The sequence below is a fragment of the Alosa pseudoharengus genome, unplaced genomic scaffold, assembly GCF_046254945.1.
Source record: "Alosa pseudoharengus isolate Yale_2024_CS ecotype anadromous, Long Island Sound unplaced genomic scaffold, YU_APseudo_1.1 YU_APseudo_1.1_scf_22, whole genome shotgun sequence".
In the NCBI taxonomy this organism is placed as follows: Eukaryota; Metazoa; Chordata; class Actinopteri; order Clupeiformes; family Clupeidae; genus Alosa; species Alosa pseudoharengus.
The window spans coordinates 19376739-19403593 of NW_027468680.1; the positions used below are offsets into that span (position 1 = coordinate 19376739).

The 26855-nt window shown below is 45.7% G+C and overlaps 2 protein-coding genes across 7 annotated transcripts in view; both read left to right on the forward strand.

Moving 5' to 3' along the window:
- The window catches only part of stxbp5b (syntaxin binding protein 5b (tomosyn)), a 39178-nt gene extending 16408 nt beyond the window's left edge, over positions 1–22770 (forward strand). For 2 of the 5 annotated variants that reach the window (XM_076299232.1, XM_076299236.1), the window contains exons 9-29: positions 48–126; positions 1067–1221; positions 2271–2343; positions 2453–2600; positions 4274–4341; positions 4866–4906; positions 5258–5478; positions 5742–5932; positions 6472–6597; positions 6942–7093; positions 9472–9534; positions 10512–10571; positions 10696–10743; positions 12518–12568; positions 12854–12985; positions 14789–15028; positions 15262–15631; positions 16374–16539; positions 17129–17240; positions 18120–18340; positions 18767–22770. In XM_076299232.1, coding sequence (XP_076155347.1) covers positions 48–126; positions 1067–1221; positions 2271–2343; positions 2453–2600; positions 4274–4341; positions 4866–4906; positions 5258–5478; positions 5742–5932; positions 6472–6597; positions 6942–7093; positions 9472–9534; positions 10512–10571; positions 10696–10743; positions 12518–12568; positions 12854–12985; positions 14789–15028; positions 15262–15631; positions 16374–16539; positions 17129–17240; positions 18120–18340; positions 18767–18808 — 2759 coding nt within the window. In that variant the 3' untranslated portion in view covers positions 18809–22770. The remainder of the gene's footprint in view (positions 1–47; positions 127–1066; positions 1222–2270; positions 2344–2452; positions 2601–4273; positions 4342–4865; positions 4907–5257; positions 5479–5741; positions 5933–6471; positions 6598–6941; positions 7094–9471; positions 9535–10511; positions 10572–10695; positions 10744–12517; positions 12569–12853; positions 12986–14788; positions 15029–15261; positions 15632–16373; positions 16540–17128; positions 17241–18119; positions 18341–18766) is intronic. The other 3 variants (XM_076299235.1, XM_076299234.1, XM_076299237.1) reach the window with 3 other exon arrangements.
- A 1559-nt stretch (positions 22771–24329) lies between these two features.
- The window catches only part of sash1b (SAM and SH3 domain containing 1b), an 83416-nt gene continuing 80890 nt past the window's right edge, over positions 24330–26855 (forward strand). The window contains exon 1 of one of the 2 annotated variants that reach the window (XM_076299239.1): positions 24330–25621. In XM_076299239.1, the coding sequence (XP_076155354.1) occupies positions 25124–25621 (498 nt within the window). In that variant the 5' untranslated portion in view covers positions 24330–25123. The remainder of the gene's footprint in view (positions 25622–26855) is intronic. The other variant, XM_076299238.1, reaches the window with a different exon arrangement.

The window sequence follows — 26855 nt, forward strand, 5'->3', positions numbered from 1 at the left end:
GTTCTCTCTCTCTCTCTCTCTTTCTCTCTCAATCTCCCTGTCTGCAGGTAAGCATCCTAAGGATGGCAAGAAGCCGGAGCCATGTAAGCCGATTCTGAAGGTGGAGTACAAGACCACTAGAGCAGGGTGAGACCCCCACACAACCGCCAACGTCTGTGTCTGCCCCGTGGACACACTCACATGTCAATGCCAGAGACACTTGTTCTAGTTACATTACACCAATTCATAAGAACTACGCAGCTTTTAAGGTCACACCAAACGCCCCCAATATCACACCCATAGAGCTGCCCGGAATTTGTCACCTTGGGTATTTCCTGATTTCTAAAGGTTGATTAAAGTAGTGTGGTTATTGTGTTTGTTTCCTGTATTTGCTTGTAAACACAAGAACATTTCAATTAAGTTAAATCCATGAACTTGAATCATTACTATATGAACGTATTAAACTAAAACGTGAGATAATCTTCACATAAAACATGTTTGCTTGCTTTTCAAGAAACTTTATAAAAAGAACATCACTCTCATTTGTCACAGCAGAGTTCTCTCCCAGTCCTGCCTACTGTAGTGACAGTCACACAGGCAGTATAGTCACCTGTCACAATGAATAAGGCTCTCTCCCTCTCTCTCTCTCCCTCTCTATCCCTCTCTTTCTCTCTCTCTCTATCAAATTCAAATTCAAAGGAGCTTAATTAGCATGACTGTTTGGATACAGTGTTGCCAAAGCCAGTGTTGCAGATAACACAGTAGAATAACAACCTTTATCACTCTCTATAACAACAATAACAACCTCTATTCCTCTCTCTCTCTATCCCTCTCTCTCCCTCTTTTTCCCCCTCTCTCTCCCTCTCTCTCTCTCTTTCTCTATCCCCTCAATCTCTCCCTCCCTCTCGCTCTCTCTCTCTCTTTCTATCCCCTCTCTCTCTCTCCCTCTCTCTCTCTCTCTCTCTTTTTTTCTATCCCCTCCCTCTCTCTCCCTCTCTCTCTCTCTCTCTCTCGCTCTCTTTCTATCCCCTCCCTCTCCCTCTCTCTCTCCCTCTCTTCCTCTGTGTGTGCCTGTCTGTATTGGCAGGGACCCCTTCATGGTGCTGTCAGGGGGCCTGTCCTATGACACGGTGGGCAGACGGGCCTGTCTGACAGTGATGCATGGGAAGAGCACTGCCGTGCTGGAGATGGACTACCCCATCGTGGACTTCCTCACGCTGTGTGAAACGCCCTATCCCAACGGTGAGACCGTACACCCGCTCACACCAAATCAGCGCCAATCATTGCTTACATTAACATCTCTATAAAGTTTGTGACGATACATTTGAAACTTGAAACACAACTCAGCACCAGTAAAAGCGAATGCAACACCAAACATAGCATTGAGTCTCAACCCATGAAGTGTTAATTCTATGAAGTGGGTGCATATTAGAGGACATAGGCATTTTCAACAATGAAGATACACAACCTCTAGCCCTAGCGCTAACACTGTTTTTCAACAAAGTGTCACCATAAGGTCAACCATAGTAATCTGTGGTCTATTACATGTCTTACATTACATAAGCTTTTCCACATTTTAACATCCTCATTCCATTCACGAGGAACAATGTTCTTGAGTGTTACTCTGGTTCAAGTGTACAAAGGTCATGAGACTGAATCTAAGATCTAAGATTCAGTCTCATGACTTAAAGATAAACTATGCAGTATTGGCATATTCCTTACTGTTTTCTCGGTTTTTGCTTCTTTTTCGCTGGCTCTGTCATGACGAATATCTGAGAAACTCCATCGCTACCTTTTTCTAGCCGGTGCCTGGCGTGTATGTGTATTCGAATGCAGTAAAGCAATTCATTACACTCGTTATACTTCCTGACACTGAGGCCGTCGGCCCACCGGCCCACAGTTGCAAGGGTGGTTTTTCCGCTCACAGGCGCTAGGGGGAAACGAGACGGCCACCATTCAACCCGAAAAAAGTCATATAACCATTCCAATGACTCTGAAGCTGTTAAATTAAGGTAAATTAAGCTAAAAAACTTGCACATTAAGCTAAAAAAACTGCATATAAGACTACCTCAGCTCATATGAAAACCGCACTCAGCAACCTGAGCATTTTCTGACTAGGTCTCCTAACCAGTTACTGAGATACTTGAATTTGTCAAGCATGCTTAGACTGGGAAAGAACATTTTGCATTGTAAGGTGAATATCCCTGATGTTGTACTTTGTGTTTGCAAAGGAGTCTGTTTAACACTCTCACTAACTGATGACTCTTTCTCTCTCTTCTTTGGTTCAAAAGATTTCCAGGAGCCCTATGCTGTGGTCATCCTGCTGGAGAAAGACTTGGTGGTGATCGACCTGGCGCAAATCGGGTAAGCGGCGGACTAGCCCACTGCTCCTGCTCCGTAACCCCTTACAGCCTCAAACCCCCTCCCCCCTCCCCCTGACCTCTTTTACACCCCAGCTCTCTGCTGTGTCCAGATACCCCATCTTTGAGAACCCGTACCCCCTGACCCTGCACGAGTCTCCGGTGACGTGCTGCGAGTACTTTGCTGACTGCCCCGCGGAGCTGATCCCGGCCCTCTACTCCGTGGGCTCCCGGCAGAAGAGACAGGGCTACAGTAAAAAGGTACAGTGTAGTAGTCCACCCCACCAACAGCCATCACATAATATCACCATTTGTCTTAATGACTCATAGGAGTTGATTCACATACAGTTGAAATGCAGTTGTCTCTCTATGCCTCTGACTCTGTATATCAGCGGTTCCCAAACTTTTCCCCCCGCGTACCACCGCCTACATTCCGACTCGGCTCGCGTACCCCCACCATCCGACACATAAACACATAAAAACGTAACGCATTCTATAACCCCCCCCCCCGGGCCGCGTTGACAATATTATTTGTCGTTTCCCGGTTTTAGGTGCGTGCATTTGGTCAGTTAAAACGTTATGAAAAGTAGCCTGCATAGTAGCCTAACTACATCCACATACAATATCTTATAATAGGCCTACAACAACGCCTGACAAGGATGTATTCGTTTGGACAACATTAGGCTATACAGCCTAGAAAGGCTAAACTTAGGCTACCTTTAGTTTGTTAAATGTAAAGCTTAGCTTAATGTTACCTTTCTTGCCCATCTGAAATAACTACTAGCTTTGCTCCTTCCCTCCTTTCTGTTTTCAAAAACCTGTTATATCCGCGAAACTTTCCCCCCACGGACCACGGACCATCCAACGCATTCAAAAGTAACGCATTCTATTAGCTATTCCAGGCGTCATGTTTAATAAGCTGCCCTTTTTTTGATGAACACATACAGAGTTTATAAATTATATCCTTTAATTTCATGTTTACATATCATTATGACCTGATTCGAAATTATGTATTTATTCATGAATTAATTACAAAAGATTTAAAATGTTCATTTTACACCTGTCCGCCATAGCCCTTTTCATCTCGCGTACCCCCTAGAAGCAGCTCGCGTACCACCGGGGGTACGCGTACCACAGTTTGGGAATCCCTGCTGTATATAGTCATGCTGTGATATATTGTATAGAGAACCATTTTAACATGGGCATATTACCATAATTGTCATGTATGTCATTAACTTGTGCATATGTCAAAGAGCCACCATTAAGCCATTTACGGTGAGAAGCGTCACAGTTCTAAATGCAATTTACTGCTGGGAGATAATCTTTGTTCTTTGTGTACAAGAGCGGTTTGAAAAATGTGTTTGATCAAAGCGATCTAATGGCCCTCTCCTGTCTACAGTTCAGCATAATCCCATTTGAAAGGGAGATTTAGTCCCGGATTTATCTTTAATCCTCATCCTGAGCATATGTGCAATTTTTGAGTTGGTGAACCAGAGAGACGGCTCTGCCCACGGCATCTGCCCTGTCCACTCTCCCTCTCAGGGCTGTTTCAATATTGGAGTGTTTGAATTAGCTTGGCTTCAAGCTGCCTTTCACGATACAGTGGATCAGGTGGTTGAGCTTCGTTCAAAGTAAAATGGCGAGTGTTTTGTGATGAGGTGTGATTACTCACTACTAGGTCACTCAGGTGTGAGTGGCAGGACATCTGGGCGTGCTGTGTCTGACCTCATTCCTCACCTGGCCCTGCACCTGAGGTGTTACTCTCCTCCCTGGGGTCAGTCACACCTCGGACAGCTCCGGCCCCTTCTGGCTCCGGAAGGTGGAGGAGTGTGGATCCGAACCGGAGCATGAATCGGTTTCACCGAGGGGAAGGCGGAAAGGGTGAATATAAATAAATAATAAAAGGTTTGTGTTTTTGAATTTCCTCTCCGCAGGAATGGCCCGTAAGTGGTGGCAACTGGGGCCAGGGGACGCAGAGCTACCCAGAAATCATCATCACAGGGTGAGCATGCACCTGGGTCATATTCTGTTACTGGTCTATAAAAGTGGAAACCAATTATACCACCATGAGAGAGAAAAAACGAAAAGTGATTTAATGACATTGAGAATATTGTGAATTCTGCATGTAAGTATGTGAGCCTCAAATGTTTTATGTGTCTCGTGCTCCATTGCGCCCCACTTAGTACAATTGTGTCTAAATAAATAGGCGATGACTCAGAGAGAGGCTTGCCAACTGCTTCTGTTTTCCGATATCACTGTTCAAACAGTGGGCCACTTGTAGACATACGCAACACAAAGAAATGACTGATCATGAAATATTATCCTCATCATGGAGTTTATTATAGATGTTCAACAGAATCTGTCAGCAGCAGTTGTAACAGTAGATAACAGCTGTCCTGAGCTGCAGCAGAGTGCTGTAGTGTTTCTCATGTTTCCCAGTAGTGCTGTCGTCGTGACTACAGCAGGGCGTTGGGCGCTTGTGTTACTAACTCCTCTGTTTGTGTCCTCTCTTTCTCTCCACCTCAGACACGCTGATGGGTCCATCAAGTTCTGGGACGCCTCAGCAAGTAAGTATGACAGTGTCACATCTGCAGTCATAACCACTGAAGGTCCTTAAAGGAGAAGTCAGTAAAATCAGTATGTGTGCTTGGGAGAAACTCTGGTGTTCATAAACAGTGCTGGTTCTGTAAATGAGAAGCAAACATAGTCGATCAACACATTGTTTCAGGAGCATGGATGGGAGGGGTTTCATATGACTGATCAGTTGAGCTCAGAGAGCAACGTTTTGTCCGATTCATGGACTGCAACTTTAACTCTTTAATCATTCACATTCACACACTGCAACTTTAACTCCCTTAAACATTCACATTGTAAATAAAAGTGGAGTCATTCTGAGTTCTCCTCTTCGTGTGCTGCAGTTATGCTGCAGGTGCTGTACAAGCTGAAGACGGCCAAAGTGTTTGAGAAGGCTCGCAACAAGGAGGACAAGCCGAGCACGGACATCGTGGACGAGGACCCGTTCGCCATCCAGATCCTGACCTGGTGCCCAGAGAGTCGCATGCTGTGTGTGGCGGGAGTCTCTGCCCACGTCATTATATATCGCTTCAGCAAGCAGGAGGTCACCACTGAAGTAGTGCAGGTGTGTGTGTGTGGGTGTGGGTGTGTGTGGGTGTGTGGGTGGGTGTATTTGCATTATACTCTGCACTATTATAGTAGTCTCCACTAAATGTCTCAGTCCACACTGTAAACACTATACACACCTTATGTGTGTGTGTCCAATCTACAATCACATAATCATTCAAGGCTTAGAAAACTTGGCAAAAGAATTTCTTCTATGTGATAAACATAATCTGAGGATCTGTTGTGAATGAGAGTGAAAATGAAAGTGCCTGTGTCGTCCAGCTCCTGGAGGTGCGTATGCCGTACGAGCTGAATGACGTGGACTCTCCGGAGGCGGCGGGAGAACAGACCCCGGCCGTGTCCACGCCAGGGGCCACCTCCAGCCCCCAGTCGGCCCTGCCCCCCGCGCAGACACACCCGTCCACCAGCAGCAACTCGTCCGACGGACCCCGAGATAACGTGCCCTGCCTCAAGTACGTCCAGCACCGTTGGCCACTGCCTCATACTGGTCCACAGCTCCTCGACCAACACATCGACCGACCGATGCATCTCTTACATTCAGCATTCTCTGTGTTCTTGAGATCCATTATTTATTTTAGGCCCTTGTGGACACAGAGAACCTCCTCACACTTTCAACACACACCATCTATAGCACTTCCATAGGGACACATTAAAATCCTATAGCACTCCCATAAGGACACATTAGAATCCTATAGCATTCCCATAAGGACACATTAGAATCCTATAGCACTCCCATAAGGACACATTAGAATCCAGCTACACAGATAAGATCCATACAGTACTATGAATCACAAAAACACAAACACATGCCAGTAGGATTCACTACTATCACATTTTAATAATGCTTGTCAGATTCATGGTACAGGTGCAGTTATAGAATCCTTGGTATAATCCCTTAATCCTATCCGCTATGTCATGAATTTATTCATCTCTTTTCTCTCTCTCTCTCTCTCTCTCTCTCTTGTCCTCTGTTTCCTCTCTCTGCCTGCAGGGTGCGCTGTTCCCCTCTCAAGCAGTCTCCAGGCTACCAGGTGGACCTGGTGGTGCAGCTGCTATGGGTCAGCGGGGAGCCCCCCCAACAGATCACCAGCCTCGCCCTCAATTCTGCATATGGCCTGTAATCTCCCACTGCTAGACTCTCTCTCTCTCTCTCTTATACACACACATACACACACACACACACACACACACACACACACACACACACACACACACACACACACAAATATGGTGCACATTAAATGCATTTTGAAGGATCTCATAAGTTTTCCTTCTTTCCTTCAATTGGTCAGGGTGCATTGGTGAAGTTTCATGTAAAAAAAAGAGTTTGGTTGGATTGGCCTTGTAGTGTAGTATAGCATATGACAACAAATAATAAATGTAGATGTTGAAAGCAGCAAACAGAACAGAGCTTTGGTTCTACCGAAAGGCGTCTTCTCAATTGATGCCGTCTCTGTTTAGGGTCGTTTTCGGTAACTTCAACGGGCTGGCCGTGGTGGACTACTTCCAGAAGACCCTCCTGATGAACGTGGGTGTCCAGGAGCTGTACGGCTTGGCCGACCCCTTCCAGAGGCAGCCGCGCTCTCCGCGCAAGGCCCGCCAGCCATCAGGAGGTGAGGACCGATCCCGTGGAGACTGCGTCAGGGTCCAGACAGGTTGCCGTTAATAACTCTCAGCGGTCACTGAGATAATTTTATGATGCATAACCAGAGCCGTATAAAGGTACCTTTACCTTTATATGGCTCTGTGCCAAACCATCAGATGTAGAAGTCAGAGAGAAGTCTGCAAAAGGGAGATATTTAGTCTTTTCAGATCTGGACTTTCTGACTGTTAACATTGAATATTCAGGGTTATTCAGAGGATTTTTTATTGTCTGAGACCTATGTGTACTTTTTATCTGCATTCTGTGTTCTTTATGTAATAGAAAGATATTGTTTTAATGTTCTTTAAGAGGAAGAGAAAGAAGTAACAGAGTCGATTTTTTGCAAACATAGTGTCCTAGGACCTCTAGGATATTCTTCTTTGTCTACTTTTTGTCCCTTTGTTTCCCAGACTAGCACATATCTTAATTGGTACTTCACACAATTCACACATCTGGTCTGTACCCACAGTCATCTTTGGCTCTGTTCTGTCTAAACACACACTCACGCACTCACACATTCACACTCACTCATCTGTTTGGAGTCACCACTCTGTTGTTTTTCTAGCCACAGTGGGTTGGTGCTGGATTCAGTGCTGTTCAGTTTTATAAAGAGTCACTGGTTTTAACCGAACCACATCAGAACCACATCATATTGTAGTATTGTTTTGATTATACTGTATATCAAACATACATTTGGAATTGACTCATAGTTGACTCAGAACAGCATGTTGGGTGTATATATGAGTCTATGCCAGATGAAGTCCTCAGTCTATGAGGATATGCAATTATCCATAATGCTTCCAGTAGGCAGCATATTAGCTGCACACAGACCAATGAAAGTTAAATAAATACCCACATAGCGTCAAGCCCATGTACTGAATCCAGCTCCCCAGCTCTCCGGGTTCCATGGTGATGATGTTGTTGCTATGGTTTCCTGTGGTTCTTTTTGTTATGATTCTGTCTGACTGTTGGTCTCTCTCCGCGGCCTGTTAAAGACGCTCCACCTGTGAAGTCTTGCATGTCCAGCCTTTCTAGCTTTTATTCTGAGTCTGTGAAAAAACTGCGCATCTCATACTTCCGTAAGTCACCTGTCTCTGCTCACCACCTCCTTTTCTCATCCCTTCTTTTCTCTCCATCCATCACGCTCTCCCTTTCCTTTCATCCTTCCTTTCCTTTCATCTCCATGCATGTGCTTCAGTTGCTCTTTTTGTCCTAGTTTCTGTTATACTCTTTTGAGTCTGAATTTATTTTATTCTGATGCTCTGGACACAAATGCACACCAAAAGAACACCTTCACATAAACACACTCATGTAGTCGGTACACACACACAACCACACATACATACACATATACACACATACATACATACATACATACATACATACATACACACACACACACACACACACACACACACACACACACACACACACACACACATACATACACATGGCCTTAAATATACACATAGACACACATATATACCAAGCATATATACCAAGCATAAGCATACACTGTATATACCATGTACACACTTACAGAAATGCACACACGCACACGCACGCACACACACACACACACACACACACACACACACACACACACACACACACACACACACACACACACATGCACACATATGAGACCCTCAGTTGTAGTGAACTGACCCCATGTAGAAGCTGCTCTTTTCCAATGAATGTAAAGCCTGTGCATTAGCCTTGTGTGTGTGTCTCTGTGTTCATCAGCGTGCGTCAGGCCATCAGCTTTATTGTGCGCTTTAATTGTGTGGCCCGGCACCAAGTATCGAGCATCCGCACTGATGGCTCTGATAGCTGACACACTATAAAGAGGAGATAATGTGATAATGAGAGCTTGGGTGCAAGGGTTGGGGGAGCTGACTGCCCTGTGTGTGTGTGTGTGTGTGTGTGTGTGTGTGTGTGTGTGTGTGTGTGTGTGTGTGTGTGTGTGTGTGTGTGTGTGTGTGTGTGTGTGTGTGTGTGTGTGTGTGTGTGTGTGTGTGTGTGTGTGTGTGTGTGTGTGTGTGTGTGTGTGTGTGTGTGTGTGTGTGTGTGTGTGTGTGTGTGTGTGTGTGTAAGAGCGATAGTGAAAGTCTGTTTAGAGATTAGATTAGAGAGAGCTGGGAGGTTCCCAGAGGCACTCAGCAGTACCCAAACTCTCAACTCTAAATCTAAATGAGAAAGTCCTATTAAGGGCAGCCTTCCCCCAGGCGTGTGTGTGTGATTTGCTCCTGGCATCAGTAAGGTAGTGATAGTAAGAGTGTGTGTGTGTGTGAAAATGTTTTGTTGATTTATTTCTGTCCCTAATGTGTGTGTGTGCGCGCTCCACAGGTGTCTGTGATGTTAATGACGGCTCCAATGCCTCCGAGGACCGCTGCAAATCCCCCACCTCAGGTAAAACAGATAATAATTTTACACCCTGAAAGTGTGTGATGTCCCCTGTGAGAGATATGTGCAGCCACTCATCCACTACCCACACTACATTAAAACAACACTTTGTACTCTACTTTAAGTGTGTAGAAGCTCTCATGAGGAAAGCCACCTTGATGTTCCTCGATGATAATTTTCATGCATCACTGTTAAACAGTAGGAGCGTTTCCATTCAACTTCCTAATGCGCATTTTAACTATTTGAATAAGAAATCCTGTGAAACACGTTGTTGGAAACATGTGAAATGCGCATAAAAACTTCTAATGCACATAGATATTTGGTTCGCTAGAGTGGGGTGGATTAACTCTCAATGTGCATAAGGTATAATGCCAATAAATATAATGCAATGGAAACAGTTTATTCGCATAGTGTGAGGTGACCTTCAGAGAATCTCAGCAGTCTTGCGCCAGTAGGGTACAAGAGATTCTCAGCCGCATGCTCTGAAATTGCCTAATGAAATGCGACTTGACCAAATTAAAAAACTGCCGAGACCTCGTTCCCAAGTGTATGGCCGTCTCCGGCGATGGGAAGTTGCCAACACCCGAGTGCGCAAAATGTAAACATTCTCTGCCTTCTTCTTCTAATCGATATTAAACAAACTATTTTCAAAATGACGGAATGAATTATTCCGACCGCAGAGAGGAGGGCGTCCATTTCACTCAACGTAAGCAAAGTGTCCCCAAATAATTCGAATCAACAGGTGTTGGAAACGGTGACTAATGCACATTTTATTTATGTGCATTACCACGGATGTGCATCACTAATTCGCATGCGTTGGATGGAAACGCAACTACTGACTGATTGACCCCATCTTTATTTGAGGCTTTTTACTGACTTTGACTTCGACTAATGATTGACTGACTGACAATTGGCTGATGAGATTTAGTGTCTGACTTCTGATTGGCTGATGCCTGTGTTATTCGCACTGTGCCAACACACAGGCTCCGGCTCTCCATGCAATTCTGACGAGGAGACCAAACACCAAAAGTTCATAGATAAGAGTACGGTATTGTGTTTAACTCTCTCAACACTTGTTTTTTCCCCATGAGAATGAACGGTGTGACTCACTCCCTCACGTTTTGTGTTGTGGTGTTTTGTTTTGTTTTGTTGGAACTATTTCTCCAGTGAAGCAGAAAAGCAGGCGCTTTTCCAAGACGGTAGCCAATGACTTAGGTACTGTATGTATGCTGCGAAGACCAGCCCTCTGCCCAATGCTCTCTGTCTTCTCTGAGTCCTCTTTTACTCTCTCTCCCCTTGATTGCTGTACTAATCAAATGGGTACCTCAGCTGTACTAACTAGACTGTGCCTAAATTAAAGTGTTGATTTGGATTGTGCTCAAACACACACACACACACACACATGCACACAGGCATGCATTCCCGCACACACAACCTTGTGTGTGTGTGTGACTCGCTCGCATCGCTCCAACCCAATCCAGGTGATGAATGGATGACGGGCATGAATCTGAATATGAGACTACTGCTACTGCCTGGAGCCCCATCCCGACTTCCTGTTGACCTGCTTTTGACTTCCTGTCAGGTGCATGGACGCCTCTGCCGCTGGATCTTCCTCTAAATATGCTTTGGGTGATTGTGGTGGGGAGGGGGGTTGTGAGAGAGTCTTTAACACCACTAATCGGTCTCGGCACAGAATCCGTTTTAACCCCCTGTGTCTTTGTTTTCTCACCGACTGTTTGTGTGTCGACTGTAATAATCCTGTTTCGTGCTCCAGGGCTCCCGTTTCGATACGGGAACCTCATTTGAATCTCCACTTATAGTAGATGTGATTAGTTCTGTTCTCCTCCGAAAGCGATCCCATCTCGGTAAACTCCTGCACTCTGTTCTGAAATTGAATCACCCAGAGAGATAAATTTAGTTAACCTGCAGAAAATGGGCCAAATTCATATCACCTGGGCATCTATGAGATTTTTTTTTTTTATCTCCAAGCCATATAGTGCTTCTAAATCCACCGTTACTAAAAGCATGAATGTGGTTGGCTATAGTAATGGATGGATACATAATGCTAGTCTACCTTAAAGGGGAGCACCCTAGCGGGAAGAGAGGGCAGGCTGCAAATTAATGGGGGTTAAGTGGGTAGCTGCCCTGTGTGCACGTCTGATTGATGGGCCATATGCCCGGGTCTCCACGCCATCTGCCTTGAAGAGTCCTGCTTGTCCTCTGCCTGCCCCTTCGCTCACATGCAGACGAAGGCCAGGCTGGCTGCCAATCAAATAGAACTGTGACTAATAGTGGTTAAGTTCACAGCCAATCAAATGCACCATGGGTGGTAGTTTGCCTCAATGGGATATTTCTTCAGGAGGGAATGAGGTCTGATCTGATTGAATGTGAATTCATATAGCTTTCATTTATCTGAATTAAAGCTGTGGTTCACAACTTTATATGACAGTCACAATGAAAATGCACAATTTTAAAAGGTATGAAAATATATAAGTATAAGCACATGGCAAGTACATTAAAAAAGGTTGTGAACTGTTGCTGTAAATCTAGTGTGACTTTCTAATGAACTCACCTAGTTTTTCTTACAGAGCGACTAACCTGGTTCCATGTTGCAGGCTCTGTGCATTGTGTGCATAGTCAGTGTGTCTGGTCAATGTGTCTGGTCAGCTCTCACTGTAGCTCTTCTCCCTCTCGGGGTTTAACCATTCTCTTGACCTGTCCTTTTCCTCCACTGACTCGCTCTCTGTGTATGATCCTGTCTCCACTGTCGTCTCCCTGATGTGCTCTTCCTGACTGATCTCGAGGCTCATCTAACCATCATTCCGGGCTTTTCTTCCGCCGATTCTTCATTTCCTTAGAAATCACTCTGAAAGATCGCCGCCGCTGCCGTTAACACCAGATCAGCTTTCCCCCGTAGATAACTCCCTGATTTCTCCTGAGCCGCCTTCAGTATTCATGTGTGTAAACAAGGAATGTTTCTCTTTTCCAGCGAAGATGTCACGGAAACTAGTCACGGTGCCTGATCAGAAACATGAAACTGGTAAGCCAGGCGTGTGATTGGCCTTAGCTTTAGTCGCTATGTTTTTAGTTTGTAGGTGCAGCAAGCTGAGCTTTCCTTCCCTTTCAGGTGCAGATTCTCTAAAGTGATTGTGTGTTTGTGCTTCTCCATGGCTAGTTTTTTGTATAAAAGATGCAATGTATGTTTGTGCTCAACAGTGTCCCTGCTCAGAAATCGTGAGTGTGTTATATATGTTGCCCTGCATTAATGTGTGCGTGTGTGGTTGTGTGCGTGTGCGATTTGGTGTGTGTGTGTGTGTGAGAGCAGTAGCTGAGCGCATTCATAGACGGCGCTCTCTTCAGCCCAAGAAGCGCGTGTGTGGTGTAAGATCGGCCGCCCAGGTCAGCAGGAACCGGGCCGGGAGCTCCATCGTGCGGACCCCGTCGGCCCCCGACCTCTGTGAGTGGGCCCAGCCTGGCAGCTGTCAGCTGGGCTGGAGAGCTGGGTCTATCCCCCTCCTCCCTCCAGACTGGGGACGGAGGTCTAACGAATGCCCCTCCCTAACGTCCTCTCTCCAGGCTGGGAGCTTGGTGTGGGTCTGGGCTTGTTGAGTGACTAACACCCCCTAACCCTCCCCAAACTCCCTGGATGTACCCTGGTTGTCCTAAGCACTTGGGGGGGAGTGAGGTGCGCGTTTGAAACGTTTGGTGTGGACTGAACTCTTAACCCTCTCACCTTAAACTACTTGGGCAACCTCTGCTGATGGGTGTGTGACTGTGTCTGTGTCTGTGTGTCTGTGCGTGTGTGTGTGTGTGTGTGCTCTTTGGGGGGCTGGTGTGTAGTGTTGGAGAGGGTTTGTCCCCCTGAGGTGATTTAAAGTCACTCGAGCGAGGTAGTGGCAGAGTCCAGCTAATTTCACAACCTTCCACCCACTGGCCCGAAGCGGACCGCTGAGGTGCCTTACAATACCTCTTTGCTCTGCTCTGCTCTGCACTGCACTGCACTGCGGTCTGTGGACTATTTGCACTGACCGTATTCGAATGGCATGACCATCTCTTCAGTGAGTGCGAGATTGAAGTGCACATCTGCAACACAGAGTGTCAGAGTAAAGCCCTGCTGGTGCTTGGAGAGGACGGTCACTTCATTGAGTGTGAATGTGTGCAATTGAGTTTGTGCTGGTTGACATATAAAGTGTGTTTGGAGAGGTTTCTGTGGTGCTTCTGTAAAGGTGTCATTGTGTGTGGTGGGTAATGTTTGTGTCTGTGCTTTGCTTACTAAACCTCTTGTGTGTTTTAGATGGCGTCCTCTTTGAAAGAGCCTTCCTCACATACTTCCCTTTTAAATTTGAGTGCTTCAATTGCAACAGCAGATATCTGTAGATATGTCCATATACCCTGAAGTTGGGTCAACTGTACAGTAGATTGTCTAATATAATAACATGGTCAAAAGAGTGGATCTCTGGAGATCTTTGTTGATATCCTAAAAGCTGGGACATATGAGTGGAAGGCCTTTAAAAAGTGGGTGCCATTTTAAAGATTTGTGTGGTTTTGTATTTCGCATTTGGAAGCCTGAGAGGTGCCTCAACCAACTGAAAGGTCACTGGTGGACATTAACCCACTTTGTCAAAGGTCACTGCTGGACATTTACCCACTTTGTCAGAGGTCACTGGTGGACATTAACCCACTTTGTCAACGGTCACTGGTGGACATTAACCCACTTTGTCTTGTGTAGTACCGTCTAATTTTCCTCTCCTCACCTTTTACAGCAGAGGGATCTGAGGGTATTTAATTACCTGGGATCAGGGCTCTGACTCTGACTTTCATTTCTCATACGCACACTTCATCTGAATTACACACGCACATACACACATGCTCACTACACACACACACTGCAGCGGTTACTAAGGAAACTACAGTTGATCACTCGGTGAACACCAACAAAATCCTAAGTGCGTGCACATAGACCTAAGGATAGCAATCGCTCAGTATCACACCATGCTTGTGCATGTGTTTGCCGATGCAGAGGATAGTATAAACTCATAGGCACACAAACACACACACACACACACACACACATTCACTCCTTGTGCATGTGCTTGTGGATGTGAAGATCTCATTAACTAACACACACACACACACACACACACACACACACACACACACACACACACACACACACACACACACACACACAAATGGCCTGTTAACTATACACACTCACTCATCCTCCCTCCCTCGTGTGTGTGTGTGTGTGCGTGTGCAGATGCGAAGGACAGCTCATTCAGCCGCTCGCGCAGCTCCAGCGTAACAAGCCTGGAGCGGGAATCCCGCGAGATCATCTCCTCCTTTCACTTCAGCGAGACCCTGAGCCGCAAGGGCGAGGCGATGCCGGGGCCCAGCCTGTGGGTGGGCACCTCGCAGGGCAGCATGCTGGTGCTGCCCCTCACCGTGCCCGCCAGCAGCGAGCTACGCATGCAGCAGGCACCCGCCGTCTCCTTTGGAGGTGGGTATCCCAGTGTGTGTCATTTAGGAAGTAAATAATTGTGTGTGTGTGTGTGTCTGTCTGTGTGTCTGTCTGTCTGTGTCTGTGTGTGTCTTATTTGGGACCTCATCTTATTGTCTTTCTGGATCCTTATTGCCCTCTCTCTAAACCTTCCTCCCCCGCTGTTTCTCTATATATTTTCTCTCTCCGTCCTCTCTTCCCTCTCCCTCTCTCTGTTGCTCTCCGTCCTGTAGGTGTGGTGACGCGCCTGAAGGGCGGCATCCTCTCCATGGCCACGCTGGACTCGGCCGGCACCCCCCTGCTCCCGCCGTACGAGTTGTGGTACGACCCCAACCTGCCGGACGAGCGCGAGGAGAAAGACCGCTGGAAGCGGCGCCGGCCCGCCTCGCCTCCCTCCGGCGGCCAGGAGGGGGCGCCGGACACCCACTACGTGGTGCTCTGCTCGGAGAAGCAGGCCGAGGTGATCGTGCTGCCTGCGCAGACCAGCGCCTTCAAACACAACATCACCGAGGCCTCGTTTGTGCTGCGCGCCGACGTGGTGCAGATGAACACCGGCTGCTGTATCGCCTGTTTCTGCGCCAACGGGCACATCATGGCGCTCAGGTAACGCCATAATACACAATCATAATACACAATGCCATAATCAGCTATACTTCAAATACTACAGCTAGGTAGATGCTGCTCAATCTGTTCTCTTCTCCTGGTCTTTCTTTGCTACCAGTCAGTCATTTCAGTTCAGTTTTATCCATTTTTTTCTGTTTCATTAACTCTACTGTTCATAGGTTTGGGGTCACTTAGACATTCCCTTGTTTTTTAAAGGAAAAGCTATTTTTTGTAAGTGACAACTGTAGAAGGAAATGGATGATTTGAAGGCAATTCATTAAAAGGAGTGAGCGGCCCCTTGTGTCTAGTTTAGGAAGCAGACAGTTTTGTTAAATGGTACCCACAAAACAACAGTGTCAACATCATCAGAAGAGGTGACTTCAGGATATTGGCCTTCTAGACAGAGTTGTAAAGAAAAGGCCATATCTCAGACTGGCCAATAAAACGCAAAGATTAAGATGGCCAAAAGAACACAGAGACGACAGAGGGAGAGTGGTACAGACAGACAAATCTAAAGTGTACAAATCATAAAGAAGAACGTTTGGGAGACGCTGACCAAATGCTGGAGGAGTGTCTGACTCCATCTATCAAACATGGTGGAGGGAATGTGACGGTTGGGGGGTGCTCTGTTGGTTCTGGTCTCTGTAGAGATTAAAAGGAATCGTTGCATGTTAACTTCCTCTTTCTCTCTCTCTCTCTCTCTGTCTTTTTTTCCCCTCTCTCTCCCTTTTCTCTCTCCCAGTCTGCCGAGTTTGCGGCCTCTGTTGGATGTGAACTACCTGCCCCTGACAGACATGCGCATCGCCAGGACCTTCTGCTTCTCCAACCTGGGCCAGGCCCTGTACCTCACCTCCCCCACAGAGATACAGCGCCTTACCTATAGCCAAGAGACCTGCGACAACCTGCAGGTGTGTGTGTGTGTGTGTGTGTGTTTGCTTATAGGCGTGTGTGTGCTTGGATATACTGGTGTGTATTTATTTGTGCATGAATGAAAATGCTTCAAGTACACTGCAGGTCTGTCTGCGTTGACATTCTTTGAACTGAGGCAAACGGTTTAGGTGAACACCTTTTCTTTTGAATTGTTACGTTTTTAAACATTCCAAATTGTTCAAGTTCAATGCTAGTTAACTCTTTGTGCAGTATCCATGTATGTCCGAGGAGAAGTTCTCTGGGAACAGACTGAACTCAAAGAAAACAAAAAACTGTTCACAAATATTTGCAGATGTTCACAAATATTTGCTTTTGTCTAAATATTTGAACACACCTCTTTTTTATGGATGGGTGTGTATTTGTGTTTTTATAGCACTGTTTTGGAGTACATGTACATGATAAATGCTGTGTGTGTGTGTGTGTGTGTGTGTGTGTGTGTGTGTGTGTGTGTGTGTGTGTGTGTGTGTGTGTGTGTGTGTGTGTGTGTGTGTGTGTGTGTGTGTGTGTGTGTGTGTGTGTGTGTGTGTGTGTGTGTGTGTGTGTGTGTGTGTGTGTGTGAACACACAGGAGATGCTGTGTGAGCTCTTCACTCCTGTGGAGACTCCAGAGGCGCCCAACAGAGGCTTCTTCAAGGGTCTGTTTGGAGGAGGAGCGCAGTCTCTGGACAGAGAGGACCTGTGTGAGTACTCCACCCCCCCCAACCCTACAGCCTCACGACATCCAATCAGACTCTCACATTACCTCCACAGACAACACTATAGCACTTCAGTCTTAAAGCTGGCTGTACATAACCCCACTCTCCTACGGTCATTAATTAGCTGTGTCTAGCGTGACCGCTAGCCTGTGTGCTTTGAGCCAATAGATCCTTGTGATGACTGAACTACTTTACTGAACTGAACTGAGCACACATCCATGTTATCGTGCCATGTGAACAAGTCCAACTTGTTTACATTGCTGTAAGAAAATCAGCTTGAACATCATCTTGAACGTTAAGCTTGTAAATTAGTTTATGGGGGTATGTGAACTGGCATCGGGCAGAAGGGATTACATACCCTGCCCTTAATATTAAGCATAGTGATGGTCACCTGTTTATATTATATTGTATGGATGAAAATGGCTGTACTTGGTATAATGGCAATGTCTAAATCCCGTTGTGCTGACAAATTTCCAGTGTCGGGCCCGAATATGAAAAGTCAGGAATGACGCCGAAGAAGGAAGCGTCTTGTAATGTGACACATCCAACGACCTGCGATTTATTGCCTGCGACGAGAAGGCTACGATAGATAGGCTACATGATCTTGTAATGGGGCCAGTCTTACGACCATGACGCGGCAAGAATTTGTGGTTCTCTGATCGCCAAATCTGACACAGTTGATCGTAAAAGACCATTGTGGAAGAGAAAAAAAACGTGTAATCTGCACAGGCCATAAATCGTATGTCCAAGTACCTCGCTGTCTGATGATACTTGCCCTGTGTCCTGTGACTTGTTGAATGTGCTGTAATCATGCTGAAGTCTGAAAGCTTTAAATGTATTGTCTGTGTCCTCTGTGTGTGGCAGTTGGGGAGACAGCGGCGGGTAAGGCGTCCCGAAGCCTGGCGCAGCACATCCCGGGGCCCGGGGGCATGGAGGGCATGAAGGGGGCCGCCTCGGGTATTGTGGGCGATCTGGCGCGTACCCGCATGGCGCTAGACGAGAGAGGGCAGAAACTGGGCGAGCTGGACGAGCGGACGGCCGCCATGATGGCCAGCGCCGACTCCTTCTCCAAACACGCCCACGACGTGAGTGCCTGTGATCTCTCTCTCGCTCTCTCTGCCATCGCTTTCTTCTTTTTGCCCTCTGCCACCAGCTACAAACTGAAGTTTCAGGGAGGTCTATCGATCATACTTGACTAAGACTAGCCACATATCAAGCACTCTGCCAATGTATTTAATCTACTTTTACTCATCTCCGTAGTGTCATTAACAAGCCTTGTCTTTAGGAGATTCACACAGCACTAACACACAGCACCAACACCTCCTCAGAGCAAGGACACAGCAGTTTAGATCAGCCTTTTCAGTATCTTCTGTGAATAGCAGATCTTTTTTTTTTTATCTCTCCTTCTCCATTTCTGCATGCACACTCTCCTGCTCTCTCTCACCTTTTTTCTCCTATGTCTCTCCATCCTTATCCCCCTTTTTTTTTTTTTTTAACCCTTTCCACCACAGATGATGTTGAAGTACAAAGATAAGAAGTGGTACCAGCTCTGATGCCAGCGCCAGAGGGCCGATGTGGCTGAAGATCCCCTCTCTCTTCCTCTTCTTCCTCTTCCTCCACTTCTTTTCTCTCTCTCTCTCTCTCTCTCTCTCTCTCTCTTGTTCTCCTTTTCCTCCAATCCTCCTCTCATCCCTCCCTCCCTCCCTCCCTCCCGGAGGGCTGACTGATTGACAGACTGCCACTTCTTTATCCGAGCACAAAACTCGCCCCGTTCGACCTCGGTCATCTGAGGAGAGACAAGCGCACCGGAGGGACGGCGACCTTTCCCCCATGCCTCTCCACAACAGACCCCTGACCACCACCACCACACCCTGCCCCCAGCCAGCCCGCGGAGCGCTGAGAAGAGAAGGAGAGAGGGAGGATGAGTGCAGAGGAGAACATGAGAAAGAGGAGTTGTCAAGACAAGGAGAGGAGGAACAGCCTTTGTGTGTCTTGTTCACATTAGCCACGCTGCCATACTACTACTACTACTTACTGCTACTGCTGTTAAGAAGAGAGAAAAAAACTACTGAAGGACATATGAAGGACATCTCATGCCTCCTTCCTCTGAAAAGAACAGGAAGTAGATGAGGCCAAGTAATGCTGGGTGTTGTAGTTCCAGACACTGGGAAGGGAATGGGAAGGACACGACAGGCAGACATGACAGACTCTCCCTCTCTTTCCCACATCCAGTGACTTCAATCGCTTATCTGCTGTGTATTTTATATGTTTGCCCGCCCGCCCACCCCATGCCCTCTCCCATGCCCCCCTCACTGTCCCCTCCATGCCCGTCCCATGCTGTTTTGTTTTTTCACGGGAAAAAAGCCAGATTGTCTTATTCAAAGATATCATGCTGATAATGATAAAGTAGTTCTATGACAGTCATGACTGTGATGATGATGATGATGAAGAATATGTTGTTGATGTTGAAGACGAGCCTGACAAAATGCCATTAATTATACCTACTAAGGGCTGGTAGTTTGCAGTATGGAACACATATCCTTTGCTGGGGTCACCCTTGATCAGGCTGTGGATGTAAGCAGAGCAAAGCAGAGCTGACTTCGAGTCCCTTGCAGACTCTGCCTGTTACAGTATGATAGGATTTGCTGGGATCTTATCATAAAAAAAAAACCTTAATATGGAGTTGGAATGTTTTTCCTTACGCAGGTTATCACATGCATCACACACATTTTATGTATACTCACAGAAAATGCAAATGCATCCATTCACCAAAACACACATTAGTATTCTACTCAGCCTCACGCAGACATGCACACATCTGCATATACACATACACACACCACTCTCCTCACCTGCGTTGTGGACACGCTGAATGCACTGTACTACTGATGAGGACCCACATGAAGAATTGGGTCAGATATTTAATGAAGTGGACAGTCAGGTCCCAGACGTGTGAAGTTGCAGCCTCGAGCTGCAAGGTCATAGCAGAGGGAGCTGCAACCTGTGTCGATCGAGGAGTACTACACACACCAGAGACATGCTATAGCTTCAGGTTCTGTGCTTGTGTGTGTGTGTGCGTGTGTGTGTGTATGATGTCAAGTGTTTTTCTTGTCTGTTTTTCTTTTAATGGCCATGACAAGGCATATCATTAGTCGTTTGCCTGTCTGTGCACTTCCTGGTTAAAAAGTGTATGCTAACAATCTTAACGGCCCAGGCCTCTCCTGCTGAACTCTACCCGTGTGTGTGTGTGCGTGCGTGCGTGCGTGCGTGCGTGTGTGTTTGTGTGTGTTTGTTTGCAAGGGTGCTAGAGTGTATATGTGTGTGGTTGTCATTGTGTGTGTGTGTGTGTTTGTTTGCAAGGGTGCTAGAGTGTATATTGTATGTGTGTGGTTGTCAGTGTGTGTGTGTGTGCGCGCACATGCTGGGGACAGACACTCACTGCATACATCTCGTGTGATGCCACATCACTCTCTTCACGTCACCTCGAGGGCCTCTGTCTCCTGCTGAACAGCACGTTTGTCTCATTTGTGTGATGTTTCCCGGTTTTGGCGTCATCACGGTGGACTGGACGACAGACAAATGCATGTGTCTCTCCCAGAGTTTGTGTCTGATTAATTTTGGTCAGTGTAAAGAGTCGCCTCAGCCAAATCCCACACCCAACTCCCAAAACCTGCTGAAGCCCAACACCACCTCCCTCTCCTGTATTTGTTTTGCAATGCTGATATGCCAACCCAGATATGTGTATTCTTTACTGGAAGTACATATATGCAGGAATATATGTCTGTCTGCATATATTTATACAAAGTACATAGATACAGTATATTTTAAGGGATGTAGTTCCCGAATGGAGTTCTTTTTTTGTTGTCCTTGTAATCAGTTAGTTTATTTCAGATCACTTTGTTTGAAATACTTGGTTTTGATTTAGGCTACATTCTGTTTTGTTTAATTTATGAAGTGCGAGAGGTTGCTGCTATTTTTGTTTCTCTGTGGGAGCATCATCCTCTGTCCCTGACTTCTGGCTGAAGGCTTCTTTCCCTCTCTCTCTCTCTCTTTCTCTCTCTCTAACTCTACCAGTATGTTTGTTTGGATGTTCATTTGCGTTTTCTCTATCAGTCGCTGCCAAATGTTGTAAATATTGGGACACTTGAAGACTTAATCTTAATCACAGAGTGCTGATGTCAGCAAGGTGACATTGATGGCCATCTCTTGTTCTCTTTCTCTCCATCTCTCTCTTTCTCTGTCTCGGCTGCCAAAAGTGGCCCCACGCCGGGGCCCACTCCGACGGTCAATCAGAGAGGTCTTTTTAGAGAACTGATGACATCATAGAGCACTCAGTGAGGTCACTTCCTCCCGCCTGGAGCTCTTTGTTTCCGCTAGCGCGTGCTTTTAGTCTGTGCAAGCGGTCATATGGGGTTTTGCACTATGAGTTTTTATGTTGTATTTATAATTCTGTCAGAAGTCATTTTGATTCATATTTTTGTAATTTTTTGCAAAGTGTTTTTTCTTCATTTTTTGTTTTGGCAGTTTTTGTGTGTGTGTCTGTGCGTGTCTGTGCGTGTGTGCGCGTGTGTGAAGGACCAAATCGTGATGCTGAAGGATACAGGCCGGTGTGCCGAAGGCAGGTCATCTGGGAGTGGCTCTCTTTCTCTCCGTCTCTCTATGATTCATCTTCAGTGTCTGCTCAATGATATTCTAATATATTTATATATTTGAAAATATATATATACTTTTAATTTCAAGATATTTCAAGATATAATACTTTTATTATATTATTTAAAAAATGAAGACTGCGTTTTCAAAATATCAAATTTGTGTGTATGAATGTGAGTGTGGCGAGTGTATCTAGCTATCGGTTTAGATATCTAGATATAGCTCTGTATCCAGTTCTGAATAGTTGGGCTATTCAGTGCGCGCTTGTGTTGCCAGGGGGCGCCATTTGTATGAGTGGAGCTCTGCTGGTGAGCTTCGGTGGAGCAAGCATGTTCTTTAGCGTTTACAGACTTGATGCATTCATTATTGTCTCTCATCAAAGCGTCAGATTATTTTTTTGTGTGCTCTACCAATGTAAACTTTATTTTTTATTTCTGATATATCTTCTTTTTTTATTTGAGTGATATGTCTTTACTTTATCAGCAGGTAGGATTTTTCTTTCTGTTTATGTGTTCTATAACTTTTTTTCCGTTGAGAAAACATTGTTGTCATGCAAGCTTTTGGCCTCTCTGTCTAACTAAGCAGCCCACTCCAGTGCACGCCCCTTTCTCAGCACCAGACCTGAGACGTGGCTTGAGCCCAAAGTTCCCCGGCATCTCACCTGCTGAGGGTTTAAAAAAAAAAAAAAACTGGAGGGGAGTTGCATCGATTTGTTTTTATTTTTCTGGTTGTAGCCACTTCACTGTACAGTTTTCTGAAGCTTTCACATGGGTGTTTGTCTTAATCTGCTGCCACCTACAATGTAGAAACTCTGTTGATAGACATTACTGTGCAATGGAAAAAAAATAAATGTAAAACCAATGTATTCAAATTGCGGGGTGTGGATGGCCTGCTCTGTCTCTGTGGTTTCTCTGGTGGCCTAGTCGTGCACGTGCCTCACATGCTGTTCCTGAGGAATGTAGTGGTGATCACATGAGGTTGGACTCCGTTTAGTCGGAGAGCAAGAGTCTGAAAGATCATCACAGATGTGTTTGTTAGATTTCTGGATGGATATCAAAGATTTTTTTTAAAAAACATCATAGTCAAAAATAGGAATGTATAGTTTAATGTGTACTAAAATACCGGTAGTTTTATCAGTTATTAAGCTACCCAGTGGTTCAAAAGCCAATTGTGTACTTGTGTCTATGATGCTGAACAGCTCATATATAGATTTAGAAGTGGAACTTAAAGAGAGCAGTCCGCAAACCTTGATAGAATAAAATAAAAGTTGTTCTCGTGACCTTGGGTTGTCCAGAGAATGACACTAAAACAGCTTTGGGTTTGGCTCCCTACCAGCAAGAATAAAACAACACGCAGAAATCTTGGTTTGGCATAGGCTTAACATTTTACCCAACACATTACTTAGATGTCTCAGGTCTGTTATTTTCAAGTAAAGTAAAAAGAGCGTGTTTTATAGGCAAAAAAAATAGAGAAAAAAATAGCTCTGCCTTGCTTGCATGAGTTTCAAATGGTCTTTTAAAGCAGATTTAAGATACTATGATTATCGGGCTCCAAACCCGAGCACTGCATGGCTCTTGCCTCTAGTCAGGAGCCTATCTGCTGGCTTGGCACAAGAGAGTGAGCCTTTAGATTGGGACCAGCAGATAGTCTGCTGACACTGACAAGGAGTCTTCAGCCCATAAAATGAGAAAATTCTATGCTCCAGACTCCAATTTCATTATCTCCTCATTCCTCTTCCAACAAAAAAATGTCTATCTTATCAAGCCAGAAAAAAATAGCCTAAATAATTTCAGTGTGAATGAGGTGATTTAGTGTCATTTCATTCAGAATTTATATTCACTCCAAAATCCTACAATTTGCCTTAACTGTTTGTGTGTTTGACTTTTGCTAAAAGCCACACACTGAGGATAGCCAGATCCAATAGACTCTGCTTGTCCTTACTGGTGCCACCAACAGATGGTGTTAGATGTTTATTTGTCAAACCATAGACACAAGTATTCACCATAACTCGATTCAATGGTTAATGTCTGACACAAATCTAAATATGCCCCTCCAGAAGTTAACTATGCTTGTTATCAATAAAATAAGCTTTTATGAGGACGATTTTTTTTTTTTTGGGGGGGGGGGGGGGGGGTTGGGTATTCATAGAACATTTTAAATTACAATAGTCGTCATTTTAACTAGGTCATATTCTTGTCATTATGATTACAATACGATATGATAACAATGGTGTGGAAAAGAATGCATAGTTTTTGTTGAATCATATTTTATCAATCCTTCTTTTCCTGAGAGTGGCGCCAAAGAGTGTCCAATATGCTCTGAGCGAAACCCAAGCGCGCCTGATGTGGTACCGAAACAGAAGAAACTTCATTCCGGTGAGTAAAGTGGGACTCACATGGGCCCTGTGTTAATACTTCTAGACGTGGTTTGTTTTTATTCTTGTGAAAAGTGAGCAGTTGTACCAGAAAACTCTGTGACGTCCACAGATTCGCAATGCCATTGCAGAGAATGCTGTCAAGAGCGCATGCCACATGAGCGAGTGAGTAGCCTAACAGAAGAAATGAACAACGGCAAGCTCGCTGTCACATCTCACTACGGAGATATGCCACCGTTCAATGCCGGCGCCGTGGTTTCCAGACTTCTCTTGGGCTGAAAGCAGAAATGGAAGGATCGGTGGGTAAACCTTTTATGTTTGCTTATTTTCGCATAAGAGAAGCTTTTGAAACCACTTTTCATTAACGAGTTGATATATTTTGCGAGCTCAACGGACGGAAAATGTTACATGGGCTTCATTGACGAGAACAACAGTGGCGCAATCAAGTCATGCGTACAGACGCCAGACATTAAACAATGTGTCTCCACTATTTTGTGTAACTGTCTGGGAGCGCCGGCATGAGTTTACGGCTGAGCTGGATCTCGTTGTTGTGCAGATATATGTTTTATAAGTCGCCTACTACTACTACTGGCACGTCCGTATCAAATGTATATGCGATGCATGGTACTCAGTACCTGACAGGATTCAGAGAGGTACCAGATTCCTGTTAGAACCTTATTGACACGTCACCTGGAAGGTGTTCACACCCCGCCGGATTAGTTTGGAAAGGATGGAGCTGTAGGAACCAAACTGACTGCTTTGTGCCGCGACATGCTCGATTACTGAGCGCCGGAGAATGTAAACACACACCTGAACCGAAAAGACTTTCCGCCGCTGCTCAAACATGACGAGTAACGGCCCCAGCATCGTTTTCGAGTGGCTGAAAGCTCTCCAGCTCTGCCAGTATGTCGAATCTTTCGTAGATAACGGCTACGACGACCTGGAAGTTTGCAAACAGATTGGGGAGCCCGACTTGGACGCTATTGGCGTGTTCAATTCGCACCACAGGATAAAGGTGCTGAATGCTGTGTCGCGACTGAAAGAGGAGGACAAGAAATTAGCCCCGGGGCACTACTTCACCTTAGAACCGGTGGTTACGATATCAAACCCACACACAACATCCCTCAGAAGTGAAGGCAACCATAAGGACTCTAGATTATGGACAGATTCCACATGGGATAGCAGTGGATTAAAATCCAGGTTCACCCCTGGAAACAACAATCTTTTGCTTGGACACTGTCAAGAACCAGTGACTTACCCAAAGCTGAAACTGAAGATCATGATAAGAGATAAACTTCTGAAAGATGGCATCGACCTTGGCTGTCCACCCTACTCTAAAGAGGTGTGTACACTAATTGTCCTATACCAGAAATGGGACCATTTTCCAAAAAGCTTTAAAGTGTTACAATCAGTTCACCTGAGGGTATTCAGACCAGCAGTCTGCACTATATCATGACTATGGGTGCATCAGGAAGCTTTCTGGAAACTGGTCCCCTGGTCAGTTGATATTAGTTGCTCTCAGATCAGATGATTTCGCCTTAGCCATATCAGCACACAGTATGAACTTAAACAGGACCCTCGTTAGGCCTTTGCTTCTTTCTCATTCTTTTCCCCACAATTCTGATACCACGTACATGGTATGTAAAGTAAGTGTATACACTCATGTCACCTATACACTCTGTGACCTAAGCCATCATCCACACAGAACAGCATGATATTTGCAAGCATTGACAGCCTGTTTGATCACCAATATTCCAGAACTCTGCAAGAAAGCGGGTGGGAGGGGTGAGGTGGGGTACATTTTTATAAGCTGCTTGAGATGTTCTGTGGAGTTCTGTGGGATTCTGCAGTCTAAATTGAGGCCATTACTCATCCCTGGTCCTAGGGGGCCTACCACTCACCTCCAGCTCTGCGCCGATCAATAGCCTCAGACAGGCTGGGCTGGAGGCCATTACCCCCTCAGATTAACCTTAATGGACTGATTAAGAGGAAAGTAATCTCAATAAAGCCTCTGTTTAGTTAAGAACCTCCTCGGCAGCCCAGGTGCTGCTGCCAATCATTTGGCTGATAACAGTCAGTAAACCCCATGGGTTTAGGGTAGCAGACAGCGTTAACAGAGGTGTAATGAATACACTGATGCTGAGTCAGCTGTTCTGGAACCCTGGCTAGAGCAGTATGTCATGGAACATTGGGCTGTCTCACTGTAGGTTTCCAGTCTGACTCAGCGGGAGAGAGGATTCATCTTTGTCCTAAACATCTTAAAGAATGGAACACAGCCTGGTCTGATAATTGTTTCAAGCACAGCGTGCATCATTCATAAGTAATGTGAAAATGCATGGCTGCTATGGGATGGCAGTTCTAAGGTTAATTGCACGTGGCAGATGATATGTTGGATGAGGGTCTGTCTAATGTAGGTTGTGAACAAGAGCTGTGAGCTGTGGCCTGGAGCTACTCAGCTGCTGTCCTTTTGTAGTCTGGCAGAGAGACAGCAGGATCAGTGGGGGCAGTCGTCGGCTGGTAGCAAGTTGTTGAAGTGCCACTTTACCTGGGATCTCATGAGTGCTTTCATGCATCTA